Source organism: Thalia democratica, chromosome 8 (assembly GCF_965202585.1).
Source record: "Thalia democratica chromosome 8, ktThaDemo2.hap1.1, whole genome shotgun sequence".
Classification (NCBI taxonomy): domain Eukaryota; kingdom Metazoa; phylum Chordata; class Thaliacea; order Salpida; family Salpidae; genus Thalia; species Thalia democratica.
In genome coordinates, this window is record NC_139172.1 from 19,768,762 (window position 1) to 19,796,457 (window position 27,696).

At 25.0% G+C, this 27,696-nt stretch overlaps 1 protein-coding gene across 1 annotated transcript; it reads right to left on the reverse strand.

Annotated features, from left to right (window-relative positions):
- Positions 1-1,926: 1,926 nt before the first annotated feature.
- LOC145842164 (uncharacterized) lies at positions 1,927-26,636 on the reverse strand. Its single transcript, XM_082949561.1, has 15 exons — positions 26,512-26,636; positions 24,576-24,759; positions 24,245-24,319; positions 22,178-22,302; positions 19,488-19,635; positions 19,081-19,163; positions 17,932-18,052; positions 17,264-17,416; positions 16,191-16,246; positions 16,060-16,122; positions 13,534-13,584; positions 5,207-5,333; positions 4,513-4,581; positions 4,223-4,383; positions 1,927-3,215 (listed from the first exon to the last, which is right to left on the reverse strand). The coding sequence occupies exons 2-15, from the start codon at positions 24,748-24,750 to the stop codon at positions 3,078-3,080; spliced, it is 1,545 nt and encodes a 514-aa protein (XP_082805687.1). The 5' UTR covers positions 24,751-24,759; positions 26,512-26,636; the 3' UTR covers positions 1,927-3,077.
- Positions 26,637-27,696: the final 1,060 nt, after the last annotated feature.

Sequence of the window (27,696 nt, forward strand, 5' to 3'; positions counted from 1 at the left end):
TGTTTCCATTCTATTTTACAAAGAATTGTAGTACTTTCAATTATATTTATAACATAAGGAATCCGCCAAGGTTACCTACTAATCCAGAAACGCCAGATGTTACAATGGATATCTAGATACTTAGTTTAATAGTTTTTAAACTTAAAAAAAACTTTCTATGCAATTGTTGGATAATAATTAATTGTTTTTTGCCATAAAAAAAGAAGGTATTATGTGAAAATAAGCTATAAGACATCATTTTGATTAGTATTTTTTTAATGAATTTTTAAATACTACTGCTACTGAGAGGTGTACAGCATAACAAGTAGCAAATGTTTTAAATTGATTAAAACCGTTTTTAAGATAAGAAACTATTTTTGGATTATGTAGAGCGGTCCTCCTTTGGCTATTGTTAGAGACGGAAAAAACTGTTCAACTTTTCAAAACATGGTTGCAATGTGACAGTGTTTCAATTTTGCTATTATGAGTTGTACAACTTTCAAAAAATATGTAACTAATCATTTGAAAAATCAAAATAATTTAGAAAAGCAGTTTGATAGTGTATTCTAATGCAGGAGTAGAACACTTTGTTAAAATATTTTATCTTTATATAAGCTTTAACGTCAAATAAATTTTAAGCCAGAGTGTAAAAAAATACCTTAGGTTTACAACAACTTATTTTATCTAAAAGCTAATTAATTTTATATAAAACTTTGTCAATTATCTTAAACTTTTTTTTTTCAAATACATGGCGGTGATATTTGAAAGATATTTAGATCTAATAATAGTATCATGAGGCACGTTTAAAAAAGATATAAAGTATATGTAAAATATAAGTGAAATCTAACAAACTCGAAGTTGCTCAATAAAAGCGGACTAACTTATCTTAAAACCATTGTATAAATGCTGTAATTAACAGTATAAAACTATAGTTTCAGAAAAAGATTAATAACTACTTTTGATCGAATTTTTAAACATTATTAATTTTGATACTCAATAAAAACAAATATGACATTAAGAATGGACTTGATACAGTTTTTTTTAATTATTAATTTACTTGAAAAATTATTTATAACTTAATTCTAGCATTCTAACATAAACACATGTGCATCATACTAGATTGAATACAAAATAATTTTGATGTTGATTGAAATTTTTAGTGTTTCAATTGCTAATCACTGATCCATTACATGAAAATGTTATGCAATTGTTTTTTTTCAAAAATTTATGCAATTCTTTTAGTAACACTTATTATAAATAAATCTAGATTAGCTGATGAAATACTATACATCTTGTAGCAAAAAATTAAAAAAAAATTTGCTTATATATTAAAGATCATTCTTTAATAGACATGAGTTTATGAAAAAAAAAAAGTAAACAACAATCTGCCCATATGACATAATATGACACATATGGCATAAATGCTGTAATTAACAGTATAAAACTATAGTTTCAGAAAAAGATTAATAACTACTTTTGATCGAATTTTTAAACATTATTAATTTTGATACTCAATAAAAACAAATATGACATTAAGAATGGACTTGATACAGTTTTTTTTAATTATTAATTTACTTAAAAAAATTATTTTATAACTTAATTCTAGCATTCTAACATAAACACATGTGCATCATACTAGATTGAATACAAAATAATTTTGATGTTGATTGAAATTTTTAGTGTTTCAATTGCTAATCACTGATCCATTACATGAAAATGTTATGCAATTGTTTTTTTTCAAAAATTTATGCAATTCTTTTAGTAACACTTATTATAAATAAATCTAGATTAGCTGATGAAATACTATACATCTTGTAGCAAAAAATTAAAAAAAATTTGCTTATATATTAAAGATCATTCTTTAATAGACATGAGTTTATGAAAAAAAAAAAAGTAAACAACAATCTGCCCATATGACATGAACAACTTTTAATGATATGTATATGATAAAAAGAACTTTTTGCGCATTTTAAAACAATATAATTTTGTCTTAAATGTCTTCAAAATGTGAGATAAATGCTTCATATAGATATATATTAATGTGTAATATTTTTACTTCATATACAGTATTCTACCACATAACTCCACCTAGTTTATATCTTAAGTTCAATATTTAGTATAAAAGTTTTACTTTTTTAAATGGTAATTTAAACTAAAATTAATTTAATTTTTACGTTTTGAAACTATTTGTACTGATACTTTCATACTTAAACTTTGATTAATAAAAGTATATAGCATTTTTTTAAGTCCTAACATTGTGTCTTATTCATCAAAACTGTTCTTTTTATTTGTAAGTTTGTACAAACTAAATCCGTATCAAAAAACATAATAGACAAGCTAAATGAACATCAGCTAAATACATAAGTTTTAGTCACTTTTCATCGTATCTGCCGTATACCCTCGCATTTTTTACCTGGGTTCAGCATGAGAAGTTACGCGGGAGACTACTGTAATTGCGATCATTTCCTTTTTTTTCAATACTTTATATATTTAAAAAAGTCAAAACAGTACAAATAAAAAACAAGTTTAATATTTTCAAGATTTTTTTCTTTAAGTTAAAAACTTTTACTACTTGTAAGTACTAAGAATGACATAAAAAAGGTAGCTATAGAATATACTAATGGTGTCTTAAAACTTGCATTGAAATATAAATAAATGGGCGAGTAAAAGGCGTAATAAACACAAATAAATTGCTCAATTTAAGTAACTAAAAGAAAAAAAAAAACTTGATGAAATGTATGTGTGATAAACGTTAAAACGTGTACTACTAAATAAAACAAAAGCAGCAGTATAAGCCCTGCTACAGCTGTGCAAAACACAATCAAATCAATCTTGTCTTCGAACGTTGAATAGATCATCATATAACAAATTGCTTTAACTTTAATTCAAAGAATCTATGAATAATTGTTTTACATGATTTTTTTTTAGTTTTGCTGCTTCTAAAATACAGTGAATCTTTTTATATTATTTGATTAATCTTTAACAAACATAATACAGAGTTTGCCAAACTGTTGATGCAGTTTTCCGCAGCAGATTTCAAAGTTACAAATTAAATAAATAGTTCAAATAGTTAAATACTATAAATAAAAAACTAATAATTAGAAGTCCCTGTTCGCCTGCCTTCCCTCGTCCTCAATGTTCTTCCTCTCGTCGTCAGCAGCTTTCTCCGCTTCGTTCGGATCCCACTTGTCATCGTCCTCTTCTTCCCCCGCATCTTCATCCTCTCCATCGTATATCTGTTGAAAATTTTGTTGTTTTATAAAATTTTATACGACAAACTGTTAAATTTATGTCGTAATAACTCGAGGATTATTTTTGTTGACTTGGAATAAAATACTGTTTTTAAATCATGTTTACTATCCATTTACTATTTTTTTTGTAGTTTCGTAATTAAATATACTTATTTTTCTATATTTCTACTGTCTCTAACTTAAATATACTCTTATCTTCTTCATCGTATATCTTCAAAAAAAATTATATTGAATAAAATACTTCATGACAAACTGTTATACTCAAGTTTTATGTTTTGCTCTAAGTAGACATAATTTATAAATCATCTTGGCAGCTAATAGTTCTTCATATTTTTGTAGCTTTATGTTTCTTATAGTTAATATTTACTAGAAAATTAATAAGTAATTTAACTTCAATTAATATTTCATTCATTTACAAACTCAACTTTAGAAGTAGTTATTGAATTTCTTAAGGACTTGAATTAAAAGAATTAGACCAGCGACTATTACCTCTCGGGCCAAATTCCTTTGTTTTAGGGGAAAAATTTTCATTATTACAAGCTATGTAAATAAATGTTTATTAATTGTCTTTTTAAATTTTAAGTTAGTATTTTAATGTTATTCTTTTTAAGTTAAGTAAACTCTGTAAATTTAACAATTTTTTATATAGAACAAGCGTAAAGTTCAAAAAGTTTAGTTTTTTCTTCAAAACTTTACACTATTTTGTATATTGCGGGTAAATTTGGTAATTACCTTTCAAAAATGGGTAAAACATGAATAAAAGGTTAAGAACCGCTGTATTAGATCTATTACTATCTAGAACTCAATAATATATATTACTTTAATGAAAAGTTTTAAGTTTGCTTAATTATCACCCAAAAAAACAATTACACGTCAAGTTAATTTTTAAATAGCTTAGACAAACTTACAAAAGCTACTTTTAAAATTTAAAAAGTAATAACAAGGTATATATACTTATAAACTACTAAAGAATAGCTGCATCAAAAGCTCACATATTGTACTTGCTCCTGTTCGTTTTCTTCAGTTCCGTCTGCCGCGTAATTTTCCTCCAAGTTTTCATCTGACTTAGGCGGGGCGTTGATGAAACTTTCTCCTACTTCCCGGTCACCGACCGCCGCGACAGGAGGCTCGTTCAACTGAACAACTTCCTTGTCTGTTGAAATCGTTGAAAACAAATTTATGATCTTATAAATTCTTTGTAATAAGCTAACTTCGAGTACTTTATGTTTAGAGCTCTTTGTTTCAACGAAAACATATAAAAGGATTAAATATAAATTTTAACCTTCATTTTCAACATCTTTCACTTCGTTTTCATCTAAATTCATGTCTGCATCTTCAGCTGTTTCTTCACCTGATTTAAATAAAAAAAGGTAAAAAAAAACATAACTTTTGATTTATTTATTTTGATTGATATGATTTATTTTTATATTTACAAAGAATTAAAATTTATTTCATATACCAAACTACAATTTATTTATACATCATTCAGTAAAAGTTGCTAAACGTTTTAAACTTTTATTAGCTATATATAAAAAATTATGATTAAAGTAAATAAAATATATCAAAAAATTGGCAGCTTTTGTTTCACAATATTATTTTAATTGTTTAACAAATTTTCAAATAAGGGATATTTAAAAGGTAGCCAAAGGTTTTTTGAATACTTTTTCAGGTTTTCAGAATTTCTTTGAGTTTTTTGAGGTTAAAATTAAGCTTAAAAATGTCTTAGAAGCATAAAAATATTAAGAAAATACTGTAATGGTACTACCAAAGTGTTTAAAATAAACATAAATTTATACTTTTTTAACATTCCAAGTTTTTCCAGAATACTTTTGCCTAAACTGTCGAAATAATAGTTTTTTCTAGTTTTTTTGGCCCTGTACCTACAAATTGAACATTTTAAATTTATCAAATTCAATAAAAACAATGTAACACAATATTTAAAAAGAATATAAAAACTTTGAAAACTACACGCAAACCTTCTTTTTGAAGCTGCTGCTTTTGTTGAAGTTCCAACAAGTTTGCCTGTTGGTTGTCAGCCAACTGCTGCTGGGCTTCCTGCAACTTTTGTATTTCTTCAATCACTTGGTCCTCCTTCACTACTTCCTGTATTCAGTATGATAAATTGTGCTATATATCGTAAACTAAATAACTAAGTTTGCGAGAATCCAAAGTAATAACTAAATATAAAATGTTAGATCTTTGATATATTTTAATAGTTTTTTTGTAAACCTCTTTTAAGAAATACCAAAAATTGAATGTATTATTTTAATATAAGTTGATATTACCAGGGTTACCACTCTTTTTATCAAAATTTTTTCCAGGTTTTTCAAAGTACACATTTTTGGGTCTATTTTTAGTTAAAAGTTAAGTTTAAGGTAAGAAACTGTGTTAAATAGTATAAAAACATTTAAAATATACTTTTAGCTACTTTTAATATGTTTTTTTAATAAAAAATTTTTGATGATGACAAAAACTTTTATCTATATGATAGATTTTTCGAGTCAAATCGAAATTTTACTACTGAACATGTGAAAATTTCTCAAATTCCAGGTTTTTTTTTGCCTAAATTGTCAAATTCCAGGTTTTTCTAGGTTTCCAGGTAAAGTGGCAACCCTGTATTACAATATATTTTTACGTTAAGCTTTAAAGCAGGGTTTCCCAAACTTTTTTTCTAATGGCCCCCTTCGAGGAAATTTAAAAGGCCATGGCCCCCTACAATATGGCTTCACAAATTTATATTGTGCACATTTTTTATTCGTTTAAAAACGAATGGGTGCATTCTAATAAGTTCAGCGTAATACCACTGTTACTTGAAAGACTATATTTTTGAATTTTTAAGGTGACTCATTCAAATTTTTAATTAGCTTCTAGCGCTGCCATTACATCTGGTTGTAATAAATAATTTTCATAGTAACAAAAATGTTGTTTAAATAAAAGCCTCTCTATCACAAAAAAAACTTGGAATAAATACAATTTATTAAATTGAAATGTCTTTGTAAATGTCAATTGCAACAAATTAAGTAATTTAATTCGTACCTTAAATATCAAATTTAGAAAATGAAACGTTAATCAAAAACATTTTGATATTTTTAATGGTTGTAACATAAAAATTGCAAAGAAATTAATATTCTATGGAATGAAAAAAAAGAACTCAAAAATACTTTGTCCAATGACCTAGTATTTGAAAAAACCTTTCGGTAATCTCGTTGTACACTACTTGGATACAGTTTAACGTCTTGTCCAGGACAATGAAATGATTAGTTTATTTAACAAACATAAAACATAATCGAGTTATAAAATTAGATGACACAATTTTCTGGATAGGCAAACTGCTTGTTAGGGTGTTGACTGCTGGATTGTCTAGTTACGTTGCTATAGACTGGTTGATGTGGCTAGTTCGGTTGCTAAAGACTGTTGAATTTGTACTTAGTTTATAAATCTAGCTATTTTAAATACCTAATTAAGATAACTTAACAAGAAAAAAACAAGTTCAGTCTACTATTCTACTTAAACTTATCTTAAGTCAGTCTGAGTTAGAAAAAAATCCTGAGTTATCCTAAGCCAAAGGGGGGCCCATGTCTAGAAAAGGGGCCATAAGGGAGCCTTTTCAATTTTTTGCCGTCTTTGAAAATTACGTAAATTTTTGCAACAGCAATTTTAGAATTTTAGTTTTTGGCCCTGGGTTTAGATATAAAATCCACTTTGTGTAAGTATGTTCTAGAAATAGCTTTAGTGCTTAGGTCAGATAACTCAATGTAAAGTTCAATCTATTGCCAATTTTATTTACAGTATATGTTTACATTACAGTTTCAACCAATTAAATTGAGAAATTTACAGTCTAAAGATGTTGCTTAAAACAAAGTTAAACATCAGCTGCTCAGTTTTTATAAGGTAATGTGAATTATTAGATTATTAACTTATCTTATATAGAGAGATAGTTATTTGTGTATCAAAAATGCAACTCCTACTTGATTCAATATGCCAACCAGGCAATCTCATCAAATGTATTTCAAGTATGTTTTCATATATTTATACTCATGTTTTAGCAAACAATATTTTATTAAAACTTATTGTATTTAAAGGTTATTCTGAATTTACAATATGATGAATCAGCAAAAAAAAAAAGTTGTTTTTCATGTTATTTTTTATTTTATCTATTAAAGCTTTATTCTTTGATTAATTTCTAATATGTATGGGTAAAGTGGGATAGGGATAAGGGTATAAAAAAAATAAAGCTTTAAAAAAAATGTATCTATTCTGTAAATTTGCAAATCAGACTGACCTTTAAGTATACTATTCATTAAATTTTAAATTGTAAGTTCTTAGAGTTTTTAATAACTAACATTAAATATAACTTTTCAAAATTCAATAATGTGAACAACTTTTTTTTAAATGTAGATTCTTACTTAAATTAATATAGAAGTTTTTTTTATGGTTGCCCCTATAAGTTATAAAATTGTAACTTTCTAGCATATTGCTAATAAAACTATTATATTTTTATAAATAAATGTTGTGTACTATGAGTTTAACTTAGTTTAACTTTTATTTTAAACCAAACCACATTTAAAAAATAATTTTTAGTTACCTTAGTAATTAAGTAGTATGTAACATTCTTAAGTACCACTCTTATTTAATAATTCCAATAAACTCTGACTAACTCTTTTTTTGGTTAGTATGAACCATTTGTTATTCTTACATATGTTGCCTTGAGCTTATTTTTTGTACAATTTAAACTTAAGATAATTAAGACTTAAAAAAAAAGTCAAAAGTTGTTAACAAAATTAATGGTGTGAGGTTCATTACCAAAATGTTTTTCTCCACACTAATCCATTGACCTTTGTTGTAAGTGTTCACATTTTTCTTTCTTACTAATCTTCATCTATTTTTTAAATCCTTACAATAAACTTTGTATATACTTGTTAGTAATGATAAAAGTGCTAATAACCTATTTTATTTATTACCAGTTATAAATGAGATTTTTTTCAAATCATTTTAAGTATATATGAAATAATATAATAAAAAAAACTTAATAATATTTGAAAAGGTTTAAATTTTTTCCCACTGAAACCTGGTAAAAAAATATAAAAGTTTATTTTCACCTTTTTAATTATTTAATTAATCTCTTTACTTTACAGTAAATTTGAGCAATATTTTAAAGTTTGGTCAAATAAGTATATACATTTATTTTAAACAAGTCATATGGTGAAATTGAATGTTTTTTAATTACTTCTCAGTTTACTTAACATTACACTTAACATTTTACATACAGGATTGCCAAATAATTGGTACACTCAGAATAAATCAGGACATTTTGAAACTTTTGAAAATCTAAGAATGACTCAGGACAGCTTAGGATAACTCAGGATTTTTTTCTAACTCAGACTGACTTAAGATAAGTTTAAGTAGAATAATAGACTGAACTTGTTTTTTTCTTGTTAAGTTATCTTAATTAGGTATTTAAAATAGCTAGATTTATAAACTAAGTACAAATTCAACAGTCTTTAGCAACCGAACTAGCCACATCAACCAGTCTATAGCAACGTAACTAGACAATCCAGCAGTCAACACCCTAACAAGCAGTTTGCCTATCCAGAAAATTGTGTCATCTAATTTTATAACTCGATTATGTTTTATGTTTGTTAAATAAACTAATCATTTCATTGTCCTGGACAAGACGTTAAACTGTATCCAAGTAGTGTACAACGAGATTACCGAAAGGTTTTTTCAAATACTAGGTCATTGGACAAAGTATTTTTGAGTTCTTTTTTTTCATTCCATAGAATATTAATTTCTTTGCAATTTTTATGTTACAACCATTAAAAATATCAAAATGTTTTTGATTAACGTTTCATTTTCTAAATTTGATATTTAAGGTACGAATTAAATTACTTAATTTGTTGCAATTGACATTTACAAAGACATTTCCATTTAATAAATTGTATTTATTCCAAGTTTTTTTTGTGATAGAGAGGCTTTTATTTAAACAACATTTTTGTTACTATGAAAATTATTTATTACAACCAGATGTAATGGCAGCGCTAGAAGCTAATTAAAAATTTGAATGAGTCACCTTAAAAATTCAAAAATATAGTCTTTCAAGTAACAGTGGTATTACGCTGAACTTATTAGAATGCACCCATTCGTTTTTAAACGAATAAAAAATGTGCACAATATAAATTTGTGAAGCCATATTGTAGGGGGGCATGGCCTTTTAAATTTCCTCGAAAGGGGCCATTAGAAAAAAAGTTTGGGAAACCCTGTTTTAAAACAATTAAAAAACTTTACAGTATCAGCTTATAAATGTAATAAAAAACAGATTAGCATTCCTCCAGGTTTTTTCTCAGTTTATCATCATAACTTTCTTCTTACAACAGCTAGTATAGGTATTTTTTACTTGTTTTTTAAAACTAAATTTATTTTATAGATGTTTTATTACTAAAATTTATACTTAAGTGTACACAAAAACATTTAAAATTACATATTAGTAAGAAAAAAGGTTTATTTTATTTGATTTTTACACATTTTGATTTTTTAGAAATTGTTTTAGCATTCTAAACTAATTCCTATGCACACAAATGTACAAAGATGCTCATATTTAAATCGGCATACTGACAATTCCCACTCAAAAATATTTTTAACTTTCTTTATTTATTTCTTTTTTTTCTAATATTTTTGTTTCGTTTATATTTATTATTAATTTATGTTTTACTATCACTGTTACCCCTAATCCTTGGTTGGTAAGCGGTTATCGGATTTGATCGGGTGGGAAATGATCGCGGGTTGGAAATGAGCGGTTCACATTTTTAAACACGTTTTATTTAATACTTAAACTAGATTAAGTTTAGTTAGTTCATAATTTTATAAAATTATTGTTTATACATACATGTATTATCTAGGTGTGTAAAGACACATTTAAAACAATACATGATACAGATTAAAATATTTTTTAATAGGTATACATTACAATATACAAAACAATGTTTTTTTGACAAACTAAGTTAATTTTTATGCACTAATATATACAGTTACTGTTTATTTAATACAAATTAAATTTAGGGATGGTAAATTTATAAGGTTTGTATATTGTTAATCAAAGTAGTTAAAATTCAAGCAAATAAACAACTAAACATTGCCACACACTTAAACTATGACTATCTGTAGATTTCAAATCTCAAGTCAATTTAGTCATTTTTTAGTTAAAATAAATATTTGTATACTAAAATATTAGGCTAGTTTTTGGTCATTTAGGCTGGCGTTTTTGCTTTATGAGTGGCAAATTAAATTTATGATGTATGTTTTATTCAATTTACAGTGTTGGTTTGATATATAAAATATAATAAACTTTAAGTCTTGCAGCTGATAAAATTTTAAATTTTATTTATATAATTTTACACATATAGGTGTGAACAATTAGTGTTGCTAAAAAACTTAAATCCCGGAAAAGCTTGGAATTTGAAAATTTATGCCTTATAATTTTAGAAAAACCTTGAATTTGAGAACTTATGAAAAAAACTGGAATTTTAAACAATTTTTACGTGTAAAGTAATGAAATTTCGATTTGACACAAAAAATTTACTTTATAGATACTTTTTTTAAACTCACTAAAAGTAGCTCAACAGTATCTATTTAGTATTGCTATATTATTAAAGACAGTTTTTTATTCCATGTAATTTAATTTTATACCAAAAAAAGAAGCAGAAAATTATACTTTTAAAAACTTTATGTAAGTGCATTGCATCTTTGCTTTTAAAACGCCTTCACCTATTATTGTGCATTGGAACTTAACCTAGAATCTTTTCTAAAAAATCAAAGTCAGTAAAAACACCTCTAATAAGAACTCTCAGATGAGCAATATTTGTTGTACCTGTTCTCTTATATTAACAGATTGATTAAAGTTCTAATTTGATTGATGCTGCTTTATAAACTTCAGAGATTTAATAAACACGACTAAATGTTGTCATTGAAGAAAAGAACAAAAATATTTTACTACCGCCAACATAAATTCTTAAAAAAGTTCTAAACGGTATCTTCTTTTTAGTAATTATTTTTGCTACTTTATAACTTGCCTTGACAGTTTTTTTCTGATAAGTCTGTAGTTACTCTGTTCTGTTGCTTTGTTGAAACTGACTATAGCTATTTGTTTTTTTTTTGTTTCTCGCAATAACTCCTAACTAATGTTTTTTAATTTTTATAGCTCGTCTTATATTTCACATTTACTCTTTAAATACAACATCTTTATTGCAGATAAAGAATTGCTATAATGTTCAATAAAAGTTAAGTTTTTCTACTTTATTTCTGGCTTAAAAAATTTTAAATTTTGTTAAAAATGTTTAAAAAACGTAATTGTCCATTCAAGCTGACTTATGACATTATTTTTGTTATATATTTAATTCACTGTTAGTATACTTCGTTATTTCTTTATTTTGTGACTTTATTTTAAAAAGGGTTGCAAAACATACAGTCTAGTTTAAAAATTTTTTAAATTCAAACTAGGTTAAACCTGTTTGAGACATTTAAAGAAACTCAGGTAAACTTTTATTTCAAACACTTTTAATAAATCTTCGAATTCTCAGAACATTTTTTATGACTTTAGTGTTGTTTACTAATTGTAATTTTTTCTGGTCTACTTATAATTATTACCTTAATTATGTTAAAAAAAGTACACAGTTAATTAAGACTTAAGGATATTTGTCAATGTAAATGTTACTCCAATAAATATTTATAATTAAAATAGGCATTCTATGTGTAGCTAAATATCATTAAAAATTTTAAAGTGAACAAAAGTAAAACTTTCTTTAATGTGACTGAAACTAAAACCAAAAACTTATTCAAATGTCACTAAAACTAAAACTGCGGCCCGCAAAAATTTTGGAAACTTTAAATTTGGCCCGCGAGCACCAACTGCCTGCCGACCCCTGTATTAAAATCTTGTTATCACAAAAATTGTTAAACCATAATTACATTGGTACAATAAAGGAAAATTACTGTATAATTTGTTTTCATCTATGTTCAGTGAACTTGTTTCACTAAGATCCTTTGTTAACAAACACTTAAATCTATATTTTGAATAGTTAAACCATAATTAGTCATTTAAAAAAAAATTCAAACTTCTAAAATTTTCTTTAATCAAAAATAAAGTTAAAAAAAGTTTGTTAAACGCTCCCAGTTTCTGAGGAAAACTTTGTGCACACCAGACGATTAAAAACGTGTTTTGTTTTAATATTATTCTTAATATAATTTACTCGCTTTTACTGATACAAAAAATAGTAAAAAAAAAGTTAAACTTAAAAAATATATATAATATTTTTGTTAAAAAATTAATAAAATAAACTTTATGTTTAAAACATGTCGAGTAAACACAAAACTTTATATACCCAGTAAAAAAGTATTCTGCGCAAGCTACAGGAATACTGGTTTAACATAATCTGAGCAGATAGAATTTTGTAAATTTCTGCAAAATCACAACTTTTTTTTTTTTAATTATCAAACTCTACTTGTTTCGTTTAACTTTTTTTTATCCTAAGATGTAACAAAAGACAAAAAATAAAATCAATTATACGTATTTTCAATTGTTATTTTGAAGAAATAGAAAACTTAAAACAAATCAAATATTTATTCTGTAAGATTAATTTCATTGCTTTCCAAAAAGTTTTAAGCTAAAACAATTTTCCTAGAAATCTTGGGTGAGATAAAACTTGCTATCATAAATAAAGCTTCAATTGTTGTTTTATAACTATTAAAAAAAAAGTTTTTACTATTGGAAGAACAAAAATACATAAAAATGAATTAATTAAACTTAAACAAAAGTAAATAGTAATTAAAATTGTTTTCACTGCAAGACGCACATATTTTACTAAAAATGGAGCAAAAGACTAAAAATATACTGAAAGACAAAAATACTAAATAATTTATCAACTTTCAATATAATGAAGATTACTGACCTTTTTAAAACACTAAAAAAACACTCATTTAATTCATTCATTACAGGAAAACAAATTTTCTTATATAGTTAGAATTCATATATTTAAATAATTAATAATTTTGCACATTTCAAATATTTAACTTGTTTTTAAATAGTTTTCAAAAAGTTTTAATGTAATATAACTAGTTTAGTACAAACGTTACAACTGATTTAAGGAGTAAAAAATAAATTTAAAGTTCATAATATACATAAGTTAAAAAAGTTCAAAAAAATCAATGTAACTACCAATAAAAGGTAACGGCTCTCTGTTAATAAAACTTCAAAATATCTTTCAACAGTCATTGCAAAAGCCTTATATAAAATTTTATAATAAATACTTACCCCGTTATCAAAATCATCATTGTTTTCGTTTACTTCTAAGTTGTCTTCTTCCTATTTTAAACATTTTTAATCAAAATAAACATTAAAATTAATAAAATTAAGCTCAAAACAGAAATCGCTATAAAAGATTTAGGCAGTTGCTTGAAATAAAACTAAATTTTCAAAAATATATACTGTTATTTAGTAATTTAAAACAGTTATTTAACCATTCTATTTATAATAAAGCTTTCAAAACTAATTTTAATTAATAAGACGTGCAGTTTATAAAGGTTACAAGTATAAGCTAGCTTTAAGTAAACAAGTTGTTAAAGAAAGAAAAATTAGTTTGAAAAATTTGATGAACAATTTCTTTAGACATAGCATTACTTAATAGCGTATTGATTGCTTTTATAAAACAATAATTTTTAAACATATTTGTTTAGAGTAAAGCTAAATTTGAAAAATCACAATTACTAATATTTCATTTCAAATCGTAGACCTAATTATATTATAAAGTTTTGATTAAGTATGGCATTAAGGGCTTAGAGGGGTAAACCAGTTTTTTAAAGTCAGTATTATTTTTTACACTAAAGCTATGAGGTATTTTTTACTGGTTTTTAAAATTAAAGTAACTTTTGAAATATAAACCATCAAAGTTAGAGAGTTTATCAGGTTTCTCATGTCAGGCGCAAACTATAAGTAAAAAAAAAACTTAAAATCTACCTCATCCTAAAATTTTTGCGCAATAATTTTTCAACTTTCTCTATTTAATGTTTAACAAATTATGTACAACTTTTAGAAAAGAAATTGTCAGTTTTTTATAGCTTTTATATTAAAAAGCATAAACAAGTATTTTTATTTTTTTGATTATAGTTACCTCTCGCTTATATACGCACATTGTGTCCACAGAAAAAGTGCGTAAAGATATGAGAGATCGTAAAGATACGAGAGGTACCAAATATACTTACTATAATGGCTGTTTTTTGATATTGCTTCTAGTTAAAAGCAAACTAGGGACTTTCCCATTTTTAATAGTTTGTTTACTTAATTTATAAATATGAAAACAAAAGATAAAACTATTTATACATTTAAAAAATATATATAAATTTATATAAAATAATAATACTTGAAGATAAATTTTAATTATTTTAATAATAAGTAGTTTTATCTTTATCTTTATTTATATGTGAGTTATTTGATACTTAACATTTATATTCTATTCTACTTAGCAAATTCAATTTAAAATTAAGCATCTGTTTACAACTAAGAAATGATGTAGTGTTTATATTGAATTTTTTTCTGTAGTCTTTTACAAAAATATGCATTTGGTGCTGTAATGGGATTTCTTCTTTTGAACAAAAGTATAAAGATTAATCTGTTATAATTAACAAAATTTCTGATTTACTGAGGTATAACTAAATATTAATCAATTATTCAAGGAACATAAGTTTACAAAGTCTAAAGAAATAGAGAGGTAAGTTAGCATTTGAAAACATATTTTTAATTAAAAATGTACAATAAACCTATTTTGTGTAATAATAAAAATAATTAAAAAATTGATTTTTTGATTTTTTTAAAATTCTAAAATGCGTAACTAAACGATAGTTCGTAACGTCACGAGTGCGTAAAGATGCGAGAGGTTACTGTAAATTCTTATTACTATCTCATATCTGTTTCCTACAAGTTGTTCGTAATATTGAAAATAAAATTTCCTGGAGAAATGAAGTAAATAGCTTTAAAAAATAAGGAGGAGATAGAATTTTAGTAATTCTTTCAAAAATCCGAAAAATTATCAATAACAAATTTCTATTCCAAAAATTTGTTTCGGATGTTTTTTATAACTGATTAGATATCAAAAATTAATCGTTTTTTTTTTTGTTCAAAATAAAGTATCTTACAGAATAAACTTTCAGCTTTCAAATAAGGGCCAATGATAATTTTTATAATGGAAAATGTTAGACCACCACCTATGCCTTTAAACTAAGTGTAAACTAAAGTTAAAACTAAGGTAAAAAACTGTGTTAAATAGTTTAACAACGTTAAAAAGAAACTGTAAAGCTATTTTAAATGGGTTTAAAAAAAAAAAAAAAACTTTGATGACTACAAAAATGCTTTATTTTTGTGATATATTTTTCGTGTCAAATCTAAGTTTTACTACTTAACATGTAAAAATTATTTTAAATTCCAGGCTTATTAGTGACTTTTCTTCAAAATGTTAGGTTTTTCCAGATTTTTCTAGCCTAAATTGTCAAATTCTATGTTTTTACAGGATTCCAGGTTTAGTTGCAACCCTGAAAATATTTGTTGAAAATTAGGTTACTTGAAACAGGTAGATTTAATTTTTGAATAACTCAATAAATCATACTTGTAACTTTTTAATTATATTATACCTTAGTTTGATACCTTAACTCAATTTTAAAAGCTCTAAAAAACCAACTTTTAATATTTATATAAAATAATAAACTGCACATGCGATTTCCTAAACAATACTGTTTATATTTGAAGAATCAGATATATATGATAACTTAAAGCAACGGAATATCTTACTTGTTCTGCGTTGTCATTGTTTTGTTCGCTTTCATTTTCAGAGTCTGTCTCTACAACTTCATCCTGGTGTTCAAACATAATTCAATTGAAGCTTAAAACTTTTAGAAAATAAACAAACTAAGTTAATTAACCTTTTCAGGATCAGCATTTACTTGTGGAATGTTTTTGATAGTTGGTGAAGGTGATTCTGTTGAAATTAAATTTTTAAGGTTTTTCAATTATGATAATGTTATAAGTTTAAATAAAACTTATACTTTATTAATGTGCTGCTTAAATTGAAACAAAGTTGTACATCTTTGATGAACAAATATATTTTAGTAAAATGCTAGGTAATGTGTAGTGTTTTATAAAACAGGGTTGCCACTCTTTGAGTCAAAAAAAACTGTCCTGAGTGACCTTAAACTGTCAAAAAAGTCATACTGAATTTTTTTTTAATCCTTTATTAAATGTTTTCTATATTTCAAAATTAATAAAGCTAAAGTTCTTCAACAAAATTAGTTATAAATAACAAATATTGCAACTAAATCTCATTCAAAATCTAAAAAAAAAACTGTCCTTAGACTTTTAAAATCTTAAACAATACTGGGTTTTTTATAAAAAAAAACTATCCTGATTCAGCCTGGGTTTAAAAAATCAAAATACTCTGAGCTGCCCTGAGTCATCCTGAATTATTTTAAAACTTAAAAATATTAATAACCTGAGTTATCCTGAGGAAACTTTGAATGTATTTATAAACACATAATAATAAACGTTTATTCTACTACAAAAAATATATCAGGGTTGCCACTTGTTTTTACAAAAATTTTTCCAGGTTTTTAAAAGTGCACATTTTTGGGTCTATTTTTAGTTTAAAGTTAAGTTTAAGGTAAGAAATTGTGTCAAATAGTATAAAAACATTGAAAAGATACTGTAAAGCTACTTTAAATATGTTATTTAAAAAAAAATTTTTGATGATGACCGAAATTTTTTATTTATATGATAGATTTTTTGGGTCAATTCAAAATTTTACATCTGAAAATTGTTAAAATTCCAGTTTTTTTTAGTGATTTTTGTTCAAAATTCTAAGTTTTTCCAGGTTTTTTTCATAATTTCCTAAATTCCAGGCTTTTTTGCCTAAATTGTCAAATTCCAGGTTTTTCCAGGATTCCAAGTAAAGTGGCAATCCTGATATATATACTAGAAAAAAACAGCAAATAAAACAAACTGATGCTTTTCCTCATCTCGAGTTGCCTGTCCCGTTCCTCTTTAGCAGCTTTTTGTATTTCGAGCTGCTTGATTCTTGCCTCCTCAATCTTCTCAGCTTCCAACCTGCTCTCCTGCAAGCGCTTAATATGCTCGTTGTCGCTACCGAAGCTCTCTGAATGAGTGGAAGGATTTGTTAAATTTTGTGCTGGCAGTTGACTAACATTTTTTAGCTTTAAAAGCTTTTTTTATCACAGTAGCAGTGTCAGAAAACCTCAGCAGTTTTTTTAGACTTAACTCAAGGCAAAGTAAATATATAGATATATTGTTATTAACTTACCAAGAGCATTAAATGCTTAGTCTTAAACTAAAAATACAATATCTTAGTAAAAATTGTTTAAGCTATTGGAGAATTTTTATTGCTAAATACTAAAGGTATTTATTTAAAAAGTAAATTTAAATACTTCACAAAGTATTAAGACTTAAAACAAAATTCAATTTTAAAAATACTTACAGTACTTATATTGACAAGTTTTTGGAAAGTTAAAAATGATTAAAAAATACGTGATCATAGAATTTATCCGTGCACGTTCAATATTGAAATTAACGACTTACAAAACTTAGTAGAGCTTTAATATAATAGACTTGGAAAATTAGATATTCAATAAAGTCAGAAACAACAAGACTAACTGTAAAGGAGACTTCTTTCATCTTCGCTCAATGCAGTCAACCGAGAATGCTTCAAATCGAGGACGTCAGCTCCTACGCGGGTCAGTACGGACCTCAACTTGCTGAATAACTCACTCTCTTTCTGTTAGTTTATAAAATTATGATTAAGTAAGCGAAAGTTGCAACTTTAATTTATTTTAGAAGCTATCAAACTTTGAATATGAAACTGCATTTTAAATCTAATACAAAATAGTAAACAGTAAAAAAAATAGCTCATAGAGTTCTTACTGAGTAAAAAATGAGAAAAAAATAGTTTGTGCTGTTCCTTAATTATTTTGTTATGGTATTAAATATTAAATTACTTCGTGATAATACCTTAGGTCCTTTTTTAACGTATAAGATTTCAAAATATGTAATATTTTATAAAAAATTTGTAAAATGAGTAATTAAAATATTTATGGTACGAATCTAAATTTCATACTACAAGCACCATGAGACTTTAAAGGCAAGTAAAAAAAAATGTTTGGCATTTACGTTTTATCTGCTACAAATACTTAAAAAATTTTATAAGAACATAAAAATTTATTGCTAAAAAACTAATAACTATGATACTTATTTTATGTTTTTACATATATTTGAGAAAGCAATGGTTGTATGTTTAAAGAAATTGTTACACACAAAATTGCTATTATTAGAAATAAAAAACAGCTGGTTAACAAAAGCTTTAATAGATGAATTTAGAAAACAAAAGCTAAATAAGTATTTGGAATAATAGTATCAAAATTTTAAATTCTAAATGTTAGTTAAGCTTTAAATACGTATGACAGAAAAAAAAACTAAACAGTATAACTTTAATTATCAAAATATATAGCATATCATTGAAAAAGATTAATTCAAAGGTATTACAAGTAAAAACTAGCCTGTTATTTACAGAAAAAACTAGCCTTATTTTTACAAAATATAAGGTCAAGTAGCCAGAATTTTAAAAACCAGTTTAAAAATTAAACTTTTTCAACTAGATGTACCGAACGAAAAGTTTGTAAATAGTTACAACATGGTTGTCATCAGTTAATAATCAAAAGTTCTAAACTTTAGCTAAACTTAATCTTATTGTAAGCTTTATGTTAAAATAAATGTCCAAATACATTAAGATTCTAAAATGTTACCAACTTTGAGAGAATCAATTTGAAGTTTCCAAAAATGATTCGATTTTTCACATTCATTTTTTGCTGATTTCAATTCAGCAAACTCCACTGCAAATATGAATGTTATTACCAAAACATAATGCTTAATATGTGGTAATAAAACACAACTTTTTTAAACAACTTAAATCACATAATCTTTAGTGATAATAGCATAGTTTTTGCATAATAGCAAGGTATTACATTTTTTGTTTTTAATTTCAAAAACCAACAGTCTGTTCAGAAAACATTAAATGAACGCATAAACTGGGTCTACCTTGTTTTGTATATTTCAATCTTTAATTCGACATATTTTAACAGCTGGAGTTTTCAAGTAATTAAACTTTAAACTAAAAATAGTTTATACTTTATATAGAACAAAATTAGAGTAATTACATTGCAAGCTCTTGAGAGCATTTGAAGCTGTTTCTTTATCACTTATGTGATTTTGCATTTGAGCTAAGATGTCATCATGCTTTACTTGTAGCATATTTTTTTCCAACTTGAGCTTTTCAAGTCTATCAGTTTCATCATCTAATGTTCTCTGATAAATGATAATTAAATAACTTGTTAATAGGATAGTATATAAAGTTATTGATATAAAATTGTCTATGAAAAAAATGAGATAACCGACTTTTACAAAACTAAAAGTTTTTATAATAAACAATTATTTAACTCTAACACTAAAAACAATAAAATTATAAATAATTCAAAATTTAGCATTTGCATTAAAACAGAAATCAATTTAGTCGTTAGGCTTTTTGAAATTTTGAGATAGTAAAAATGATAAGGAAATTTAATACATACTCAGGTTGTAAAAAAGAATCTTAAAACAATAATTTAAAAATACAACAAAACTAACATTAATTACGTACAAATCAGTCGTTATTAAAAATGTTTCAAATGAATTCGAAAACACAGTATTCCACAAACAAAACATTAAGTAACGTTTCCAGAAAAGCTACTATAGAAAAGTATAAAATATCTTAATAAATCCGAAATTGTGCTGTACTTTTGAAAATCAAAATATTGAAGCACAAAAATCTTTTTTTTTAACCACAGTTGTGCTAAACGAATCTTGTTGCAAGACTGACACTCGTAAAAGATTGTACTGACTGGAGTACAATCAGGTTTCTATCAGGTAAGAGCATTTAAAAAGAGGTATAAAAATATATCTAACTCTCTTTCCAAACTTGCAACAAACATCACTATAAACTTATAGAAACTATAACAATTTGCTTAACTTGGAGATAAAAACTTAGCTCAGCCACGTTTTATTTAAACCAAAACTATACTTAATGTGGTGGTAAGGAAATATGAAGAAAAACGATTGTACTACTAAAAGTAAAAGTTCAAACACATAACTTGTTTATTTTAGATTAGTCTTGTTAATAGCCAGCATATTTGCACAAAATTTATTCATGTCAACAACAAACCTAATTGTTTGTTGCAGTGACCGTTCTCAATGTCAGGACCAAAATTATAGTTAGTGGTAATGTACTTTTTAGTAAGAACAACTTTTATTTCATTACATTTTCAAAGTTAGTTTCCATTTTGTATACCACTTGCAACTAAAATATATGAGTTTTCTCATTTTATTTTTTTTTAACTTCACAAAAGTTTTCGAAACTACACAAAGTTTATTTTTCAAGTTATAAATTAGCTTGAAAATATTAAGTAGAAAGTTTAAAAATAAGTTTTAAGTATTATAATGTCCAAGCAGAGCAAATTCTACAGCCTAGAATCAATATTGATTGAGAAAGAAAGTCCTAGTTTAAACACGAAAACACCAGTAAATGGAAAATAAAAATTATTAACAATTTACTAACTTATTGTAGTTTTGTTTGGTTCATTTTAAATCTCGTATCTGTTTAAATCCTATAATCATGCATCATTACACTTTAAACTTATTTTTAAACTGTCTACTTACTAAATACTTATCAAACTAATTTGTCACTTGAAAAATAAACTTTGTGTAACGTTTGTGAAATAAAAATAATAATAAAATGAATAACCTAAATTCATATATTCTTAGTTGCAAACTGTATATAAATACTTAAAAAACCTTCACATAATAGTAGCTTTTTATATTTTGAAACAAGTTTTAATATTTTTTAAGTAGTAAATAGTATAATATCATAACATTAGTTTTTGCATTAAAATGTGCTTACCTAATTACAGACCTTTAAAAAAAAAGTATCACTCTGTTTTTAACTATGTAAAATTTTTTAAAACTGTGAAAAACTTTTGCTAGACTTTACTAAAGCTTACTTTTAATGGCATATGAGGATCTACCTTGAATTTTACAAGTTGATCTTATTTTCTATTGTTTTATCTTAGCAAGCAGACACTATCAAACACTTAACAGAAATTCAAAGTAACTTTTGAGATACAATAGATCAAAATCGATGAGTTTTTTAGGTTCCTTAAAGAAGGCGCAAACTAAAAAAACACTATTTCACTAATAATATGTCTTCTTATGCTTTTTAACCAACTTTATCCAAGTTTTCACATCATGTCAATTACTAGTATTTAAATTTTCTAGAAGAACATCACTTTAATTTCAACAATGTTTTTTTTACAAATAAACAACCTTTCAATTTTTCCTCTAGTTTATATAATGTTTCAAAACTTGAAAACTCTAAATTATTCAATTTTCATAAGGAATATATCCTTATTATTTGAGGCCTCTAGCTCAAATAAAAAATAATAGTTAATTATTTTAAGTTTACAAGAAAACTGACCATATAAAAATATAGTCAATATTTTTGCATTGGAAGCTTTTTACGAAAATCTTAATTGAAATATTTATATTCTACTAAGACTGATTTATAGTTTATATTTTTAAGTTTTCATATACAAGCTAATGTTGACTTTTGTAAAAAAAAATGTCTTACTCTCTCTAGGTCATTAATTGATATTTTACTGCTGATTTACTTGTATATTTGTGTTTTTAAGTTGCTAGTACATTCCTTTTTTGCAAAGTTTTGACAAGATAAATAAGAAAAATGGTTGTTAATTCTATGTTAGTGAAAATTACAACAAACAACAAAACATTTTTTGAGTTTGACGTAAAAACAACTTACTTCAATATCATCCTTTTCAGCTTGAATTTTGCTGTTTTCTATCTTAAGCTTGTTTTTTTCTTCATAATTAAGAGAATGTAATTTTTCTATTTCTTTACTATGTACATTTTCAAGTTCTTCATAGGCTGAAATTAATATTTTTTAGTGTATGAAATACTGAAAATAGGCAATATTTTATCTAATTGTATTAAACTAAATCTTTTTATGAAAATGTTAGTATCACAAACAATATAAAACACAAAAAAAATGTACCAATATTAGATTTAACCTTTTCAAATTATCAAACATTGGCTTCATAGGTAGTAATAAATGTCTATTAGACCTGTTTACTAGCTACAGTTGTTTGCTAAATCAATCTAAAGACATTTTTTAATTTTTGTTTGCTAAGAATAATTTTCTAAAACTATTAAAGGCACACTACATAAACTATTCAGCTTCAAAACAAAATATTAACTTAAATTAGTTTAAGTTAAAAAAATTAAAGTGTAAAATGCCAACTTAAACATTTACTTTTAAAGTATAAAATATTTTTGCTGAAAACACTAGACTCACTGTAAAAAAAACATTTATCAACTTTTTCTTATTTATTCTCTACAAAAAAAGGTTCAGAAAAAAGACTATCTATTGTTTTATCTATTTTTTATTATAGGTTTTCAATGAACTTTAAGTAGTTCTAAAACAAATAGTTTGAACACTTTGCATTATCAAATCTTAAAACTCAGTTAAATTATAGTATTAGCTTGAAAATTTGTATGTTTGTTAATTTTTAACTTGGAAAAGTGGTGCACTTTTCATAATAATACACATTTAATACTGAAGAACAATTTCTTGCTATGTATTAAGGCCATAGGGGGGGGTAGACCATGTTTTTTACAAGTTGATCTTATTTTATAGAGTTTTTACTAAGCTTTAAGATGCTTTTTACCGTTTTTAAAAATTCGAATTAGTTTTTGAGATATGACCGGCCAAAGTCGGGCCGCATAACAGGTTCCTTATGGGGAAGGAAAACTAAAACGGCGAAAAAAGACTAATGCATTCAAAATCTATCTCCTCCTTCATTTTTTAAGCAATCTTCTTCAAACTTTCACAGTCTATTCTTTATACAATAACAAAAAAACGTTATTTGTGACTTTAAAAAATTTCAAGTAAAAATACCTTTTTTTTGTAAAAAAAAATTTTTTTTGATGAAAATTCACTTTTTTTTTTAATTTTTGTCATAAAATTACAAAAAAAAGGTATTTTTACTTGAAATTTTTTAAAGTCACAAATAACGTTTTTTTGTTATTGTATAAAGAATAGACTGTGAAAGTTTGAAGAAGATTGCTTAAAAAATGAAGGAGGAGATAGATTTTGAATGCATTAGTCTTTTTTCGCCGTTTTAGTTTTCCTTCCCCATAAGGAACCTGTTATGCGGCCCGACTTTGGCCGGTCATATCTCAAAAACTAATTCGAATTTTTAAAAACGGTAAAAAGCATCTTGAAGCTTAGTAAAAACTCTATAAAATAAGATCAACTTGTAAAAAACATGGTCTACCCCCCCCTATGGCCTTAACTTCTTTTTAAAAATGGACAATCTTTAACAAAAAATTGTATAAACACAACTACACAACTACTATAATTAGTTACTTGTCAATAGTTAGTTGTCAAAAATTTCTGATAGCTCAAATAAAACTCTATAAAATAAGATCAACTTGTAAAAATTAAGGTGGACCCCCCCCCCCCCCTATGCTCTTAACTTATTTTTATTAAAATATATTTAGAATTATGGCAAAATCTGATAAAGACTATTTAAACCTTATATCTATATTTAAATAATACTATAAAAGAAATATTCTAGTGTATTATCAAAAAAACTTACTAAATATAGGATATGAAAAAATCTTAGGTGAGTAACAAAAAAACTAGCAATAAGTTAAACCGGGATAAAATATTTTTTAAAGGTACTTTATAATACTTAATAGTGTTAAAAAGATACTCCAAAAACAAAAACTTCGAAGGATAAAAAAATAAAGAAGTCAAACATTAAATAATTAATTATAAAATTAAATAATAAAAAACTTAACTTACCATCTTTACTTCTTTTATGCTCCTGTTTTTCTATCTCTAAAAATCCTTTTACATTAGCATTTTCTGCATAAACTTCTAAAAGTTTTAACCATATGTTATTAAAGTTAATAAACAAAAATAGTTTTAATTAAACTATAAGTAGTATTTGTAAACTTTAATACTAGAACAAACATTTTTTTCATAAAGCTAATCAAAATAAAAAAGACAACAGTTAATATTATAATAAAATATTATAAAAAACAAGAATATAATAAATATTAACATATACTTAAATTTTATTATAAAAAGTTTTCAATTATTATACAAGATTAATTGGACTTAGGCAACTTACTTTGTAATTGTTGAGAAAGAGATTGGTGCTGAGACTCAAGTCTTATGTTTTTAACTTCTAATTGCTGAACTTTTATTTGAAGTGAGTTGTACAAATATATACTATATCCGAGAGTAGCTAACAGTACTAAAATACAAACTGTCTGTGCTAACTCTTTGTTTCTTCTCACAAACATTTTTAATATCTAAAGAAACAATTTACTGTTTAAAAATGTAATAAATGTTTATAATTAAAAAGTTATACAATTAGAAATTGATATAACATTTTAAAGCAATAAGAAAAACTTAAAACAATTTTTAGCTTAATAAACATTGTATAACTTTCTTTTTGTCTACTTAAGTCATATTTAATGAGAATGGATAGAACATTTGTAATTCTTCATTTAAAAAATAAAATATTTATACATCTTCAACTAAGACTCATTTACAAGGTAATACAAGATCAAAGGATGATAACTTTAAAGTTTGTAGGTATGATGCTTATTTTTAAACTTGTTAGGTAATTGTGCAACTAATTTAAATAATTTTTTGAAACATGTGTTTAGACTCTTATCTGAACCTGATTTTGAAGATTTTATAAATAAAATCTTTTAGACATACTTATCTTGATAAAAACCCTCTCAAATTTCTATATTAAGTGAGATCATAAATAAAATTTAATAATATTTTAATACCACAGATTTTTTTCAGTCAAATCTTTATTCCAACTAACAGTGTTTCACAGCTCTCAAATAAATTTAAGAACAGATCTACGGAATCTCAAAAATGCTCTGAGAATAAAAAGCTCTAATATTTTAATAACTAGTAAATGATTTCTTTAATTATTGTATGAAAGCAAATTCCTAAAAGTAAATTGCAAATAGTATTACTTTCACAATAAAGTAGTTTGAATAAAAAGTGTTGTAGAACACATTTTTCATTAAGGGCATAGGGGGGGTAAACACCCTTTTTTGGTTTTTTATCTTATTTTATATAGTTTTTACTAAGCTACTAGATGCTTTTTACAGATTTAAAAAAATCAAAATAGTTTTTGAGATATAGCCGGTCAAAGTTGAAGCCGACAATAGGATCCTTATGGGAGGCGCAAACTAAAACGGCAAAAATAGACTATTTCACTAAAAATCTATCTTCTCCTACGTTTTTTGAGATAACTACCTCAAACTTCCAGGAAATGTTCCTTGATATATTTAGAAAATTCTGTCGGAAGGAATTTTTAAAAAAATAAAAAATAAAAATTTTATATAAAAAATAAACAAAAAAAACAGTTTTTTTTTTGTTTTTTTGTTATAAAATTTTTATTTTTTATTTTTTTTAAATTCTGTTCCGACAGAATTTTCTAAATACTGCAAGGAACATATCCTAAAAATTTGAGGTAGTTATCTCAAAAAACGTAGGAGGAGATAGATTTTTAGTGATTTCTAGTTATTTGCCGTTTTAGTTTGCGCCTCCCATAAGGATCCTATTGTTGCCTCTGACTTTGACCGGCTATATCTCAAAATTATTTTGAATTTTTTAAATCTGTAAAAAGCATCTTGTAGCTTAGTAAAAACTATATAAAATAAGATCAAAAACCAAAAAAGGGTGTTTACCCCCCCCTATGCCCTTAACAGTATCTGTAGTAATACTAATTCTATTTTCAATATACCTATTTTAAATATGTTTTGTATAAATACAGCTTTATACCTAGTTTTAAGATATGATATACTTTGTATTCTGAAATATATATCTACAGAAAAAAAAATACAAAGTGGCAAAAAAATTAATTGTTAAAGTCAGAAGTTTATAACCATTTTTAAAACAAAAACAATTAATTTAATAGCTAATATATTTATTTATTTTTTATTTTTTTAAGGTAGAAATAAATTAAGAAATTAAGAGAAATTGAGGTAGAAATATTGATAATGAACCTTAGCTTGTAAATATTTAACAATTATTACCTTGATTATATAGTTAAATTTTCTCAGGATAACTCATCAAATACCCAGAACAAAATATTATAAGGATTTTGACAAAAACCTTACCTATACTTTTATAGTTTGTGTTTTTATTTTCAGTAATACTTGTTTTAGTTGTTGGCTTATCAACAGTAGAATTACAAGTTTTAGTTTATGATGTTGTTATTTTCTTAATTTAATGTTCAAACAAAACAAAAGCGAATGTTCAACCATAAGCTGCTGCGAAGATTTTTACTTTATTTAACTATAGAAAAAAGATAAGATATATGAAAAATTCGAAAAACCGTGGTGCTTTTTTAGCTTTTATATACCAGGCGTATTGTACTTTAAAACGAGACAGTGTTGAAAAATTTTAAATACTGTTAAATATTTTATTGTATGCTGTACATTTTTGAGAAACAATCCAAATGAATTAGTAGAATAAAGTACTGTATTCGTCTTGTTTTAGTTTTTCATTGCTCAAAATAAAAAAAAATTGCGAAAAAAATTGATTATATTATAAACTTTAAAAAAAAAGCTCTATTTATAAAATACACTAAAGCTTTTTATGAAGAACTTAATAGTTTACTTCGTAAGACAATTAGCTATGACTAAATATTCGAATTTATAAAGCGGAACACGTTATAAAAATTCAAAAACTTCGGAAACATAACTGTTTTTTCCTGTGTATTAATCTAATTGCCTTGCTTTAATTTAAGTGTACTTTACAGCAGAATTGTCAAGATTATAAAAATAAATATTTTTGAGAACTAAGTCCTGGAAAATACATTAAACTGTATCTAAGTGGTGTACGACTCAATAACCGATTCTTCGTGCACCACGCCCTTAAATCAAAAATTTTGAGCGCTTTTTTTGTCGTTCAGCAGCAAACAATATATATATATATATATATATATATATATATATATATATATATATATTTGAATGTTTAGTTTTTATCTAAAGACTCCATAGTCCATACTTGATTAATTGTATAAATGATTTTTGCACAGAAATAGGAAAACGTTTTTTTTTTTTTTTGCAAAATAGAATAAATAAATAAAACTAACTCATTATAAATTACGTTTTTATTAAGTATTCTCTATATTATCAATTTTAAAACATCGTTTTTATTTTATTCTGTAAAATATTCTAAAAATTAAAACCATTGACATTTATACAGTAAAA

Excerpts from the sequence above, each read along its gene's own strand:
- LOC145842164 (XM_082949561.1), bottom strand. The coding sequence starts at position 24,750 with ATGTTTGTGAGAAGAAACAAAGAGTTAGCACAGACAGTTTGTATTTTA. Across the intron at positions 22,303-24,244 it reads GCATAAAAGAAGTAAAGATG|CCTATGAAGAACTTGAAAAT; the intron begins GTAAGTTAAGTT and ends TATTAATTTCAG. Across the intron at positions 19,164-19,487 it reads TGCTCTCAAGAGCTTGCAAT|TGGAGTTTGCTGAATTGAAA; the intron begins GTAATTACTCTA and ends TCATATTTGCAG.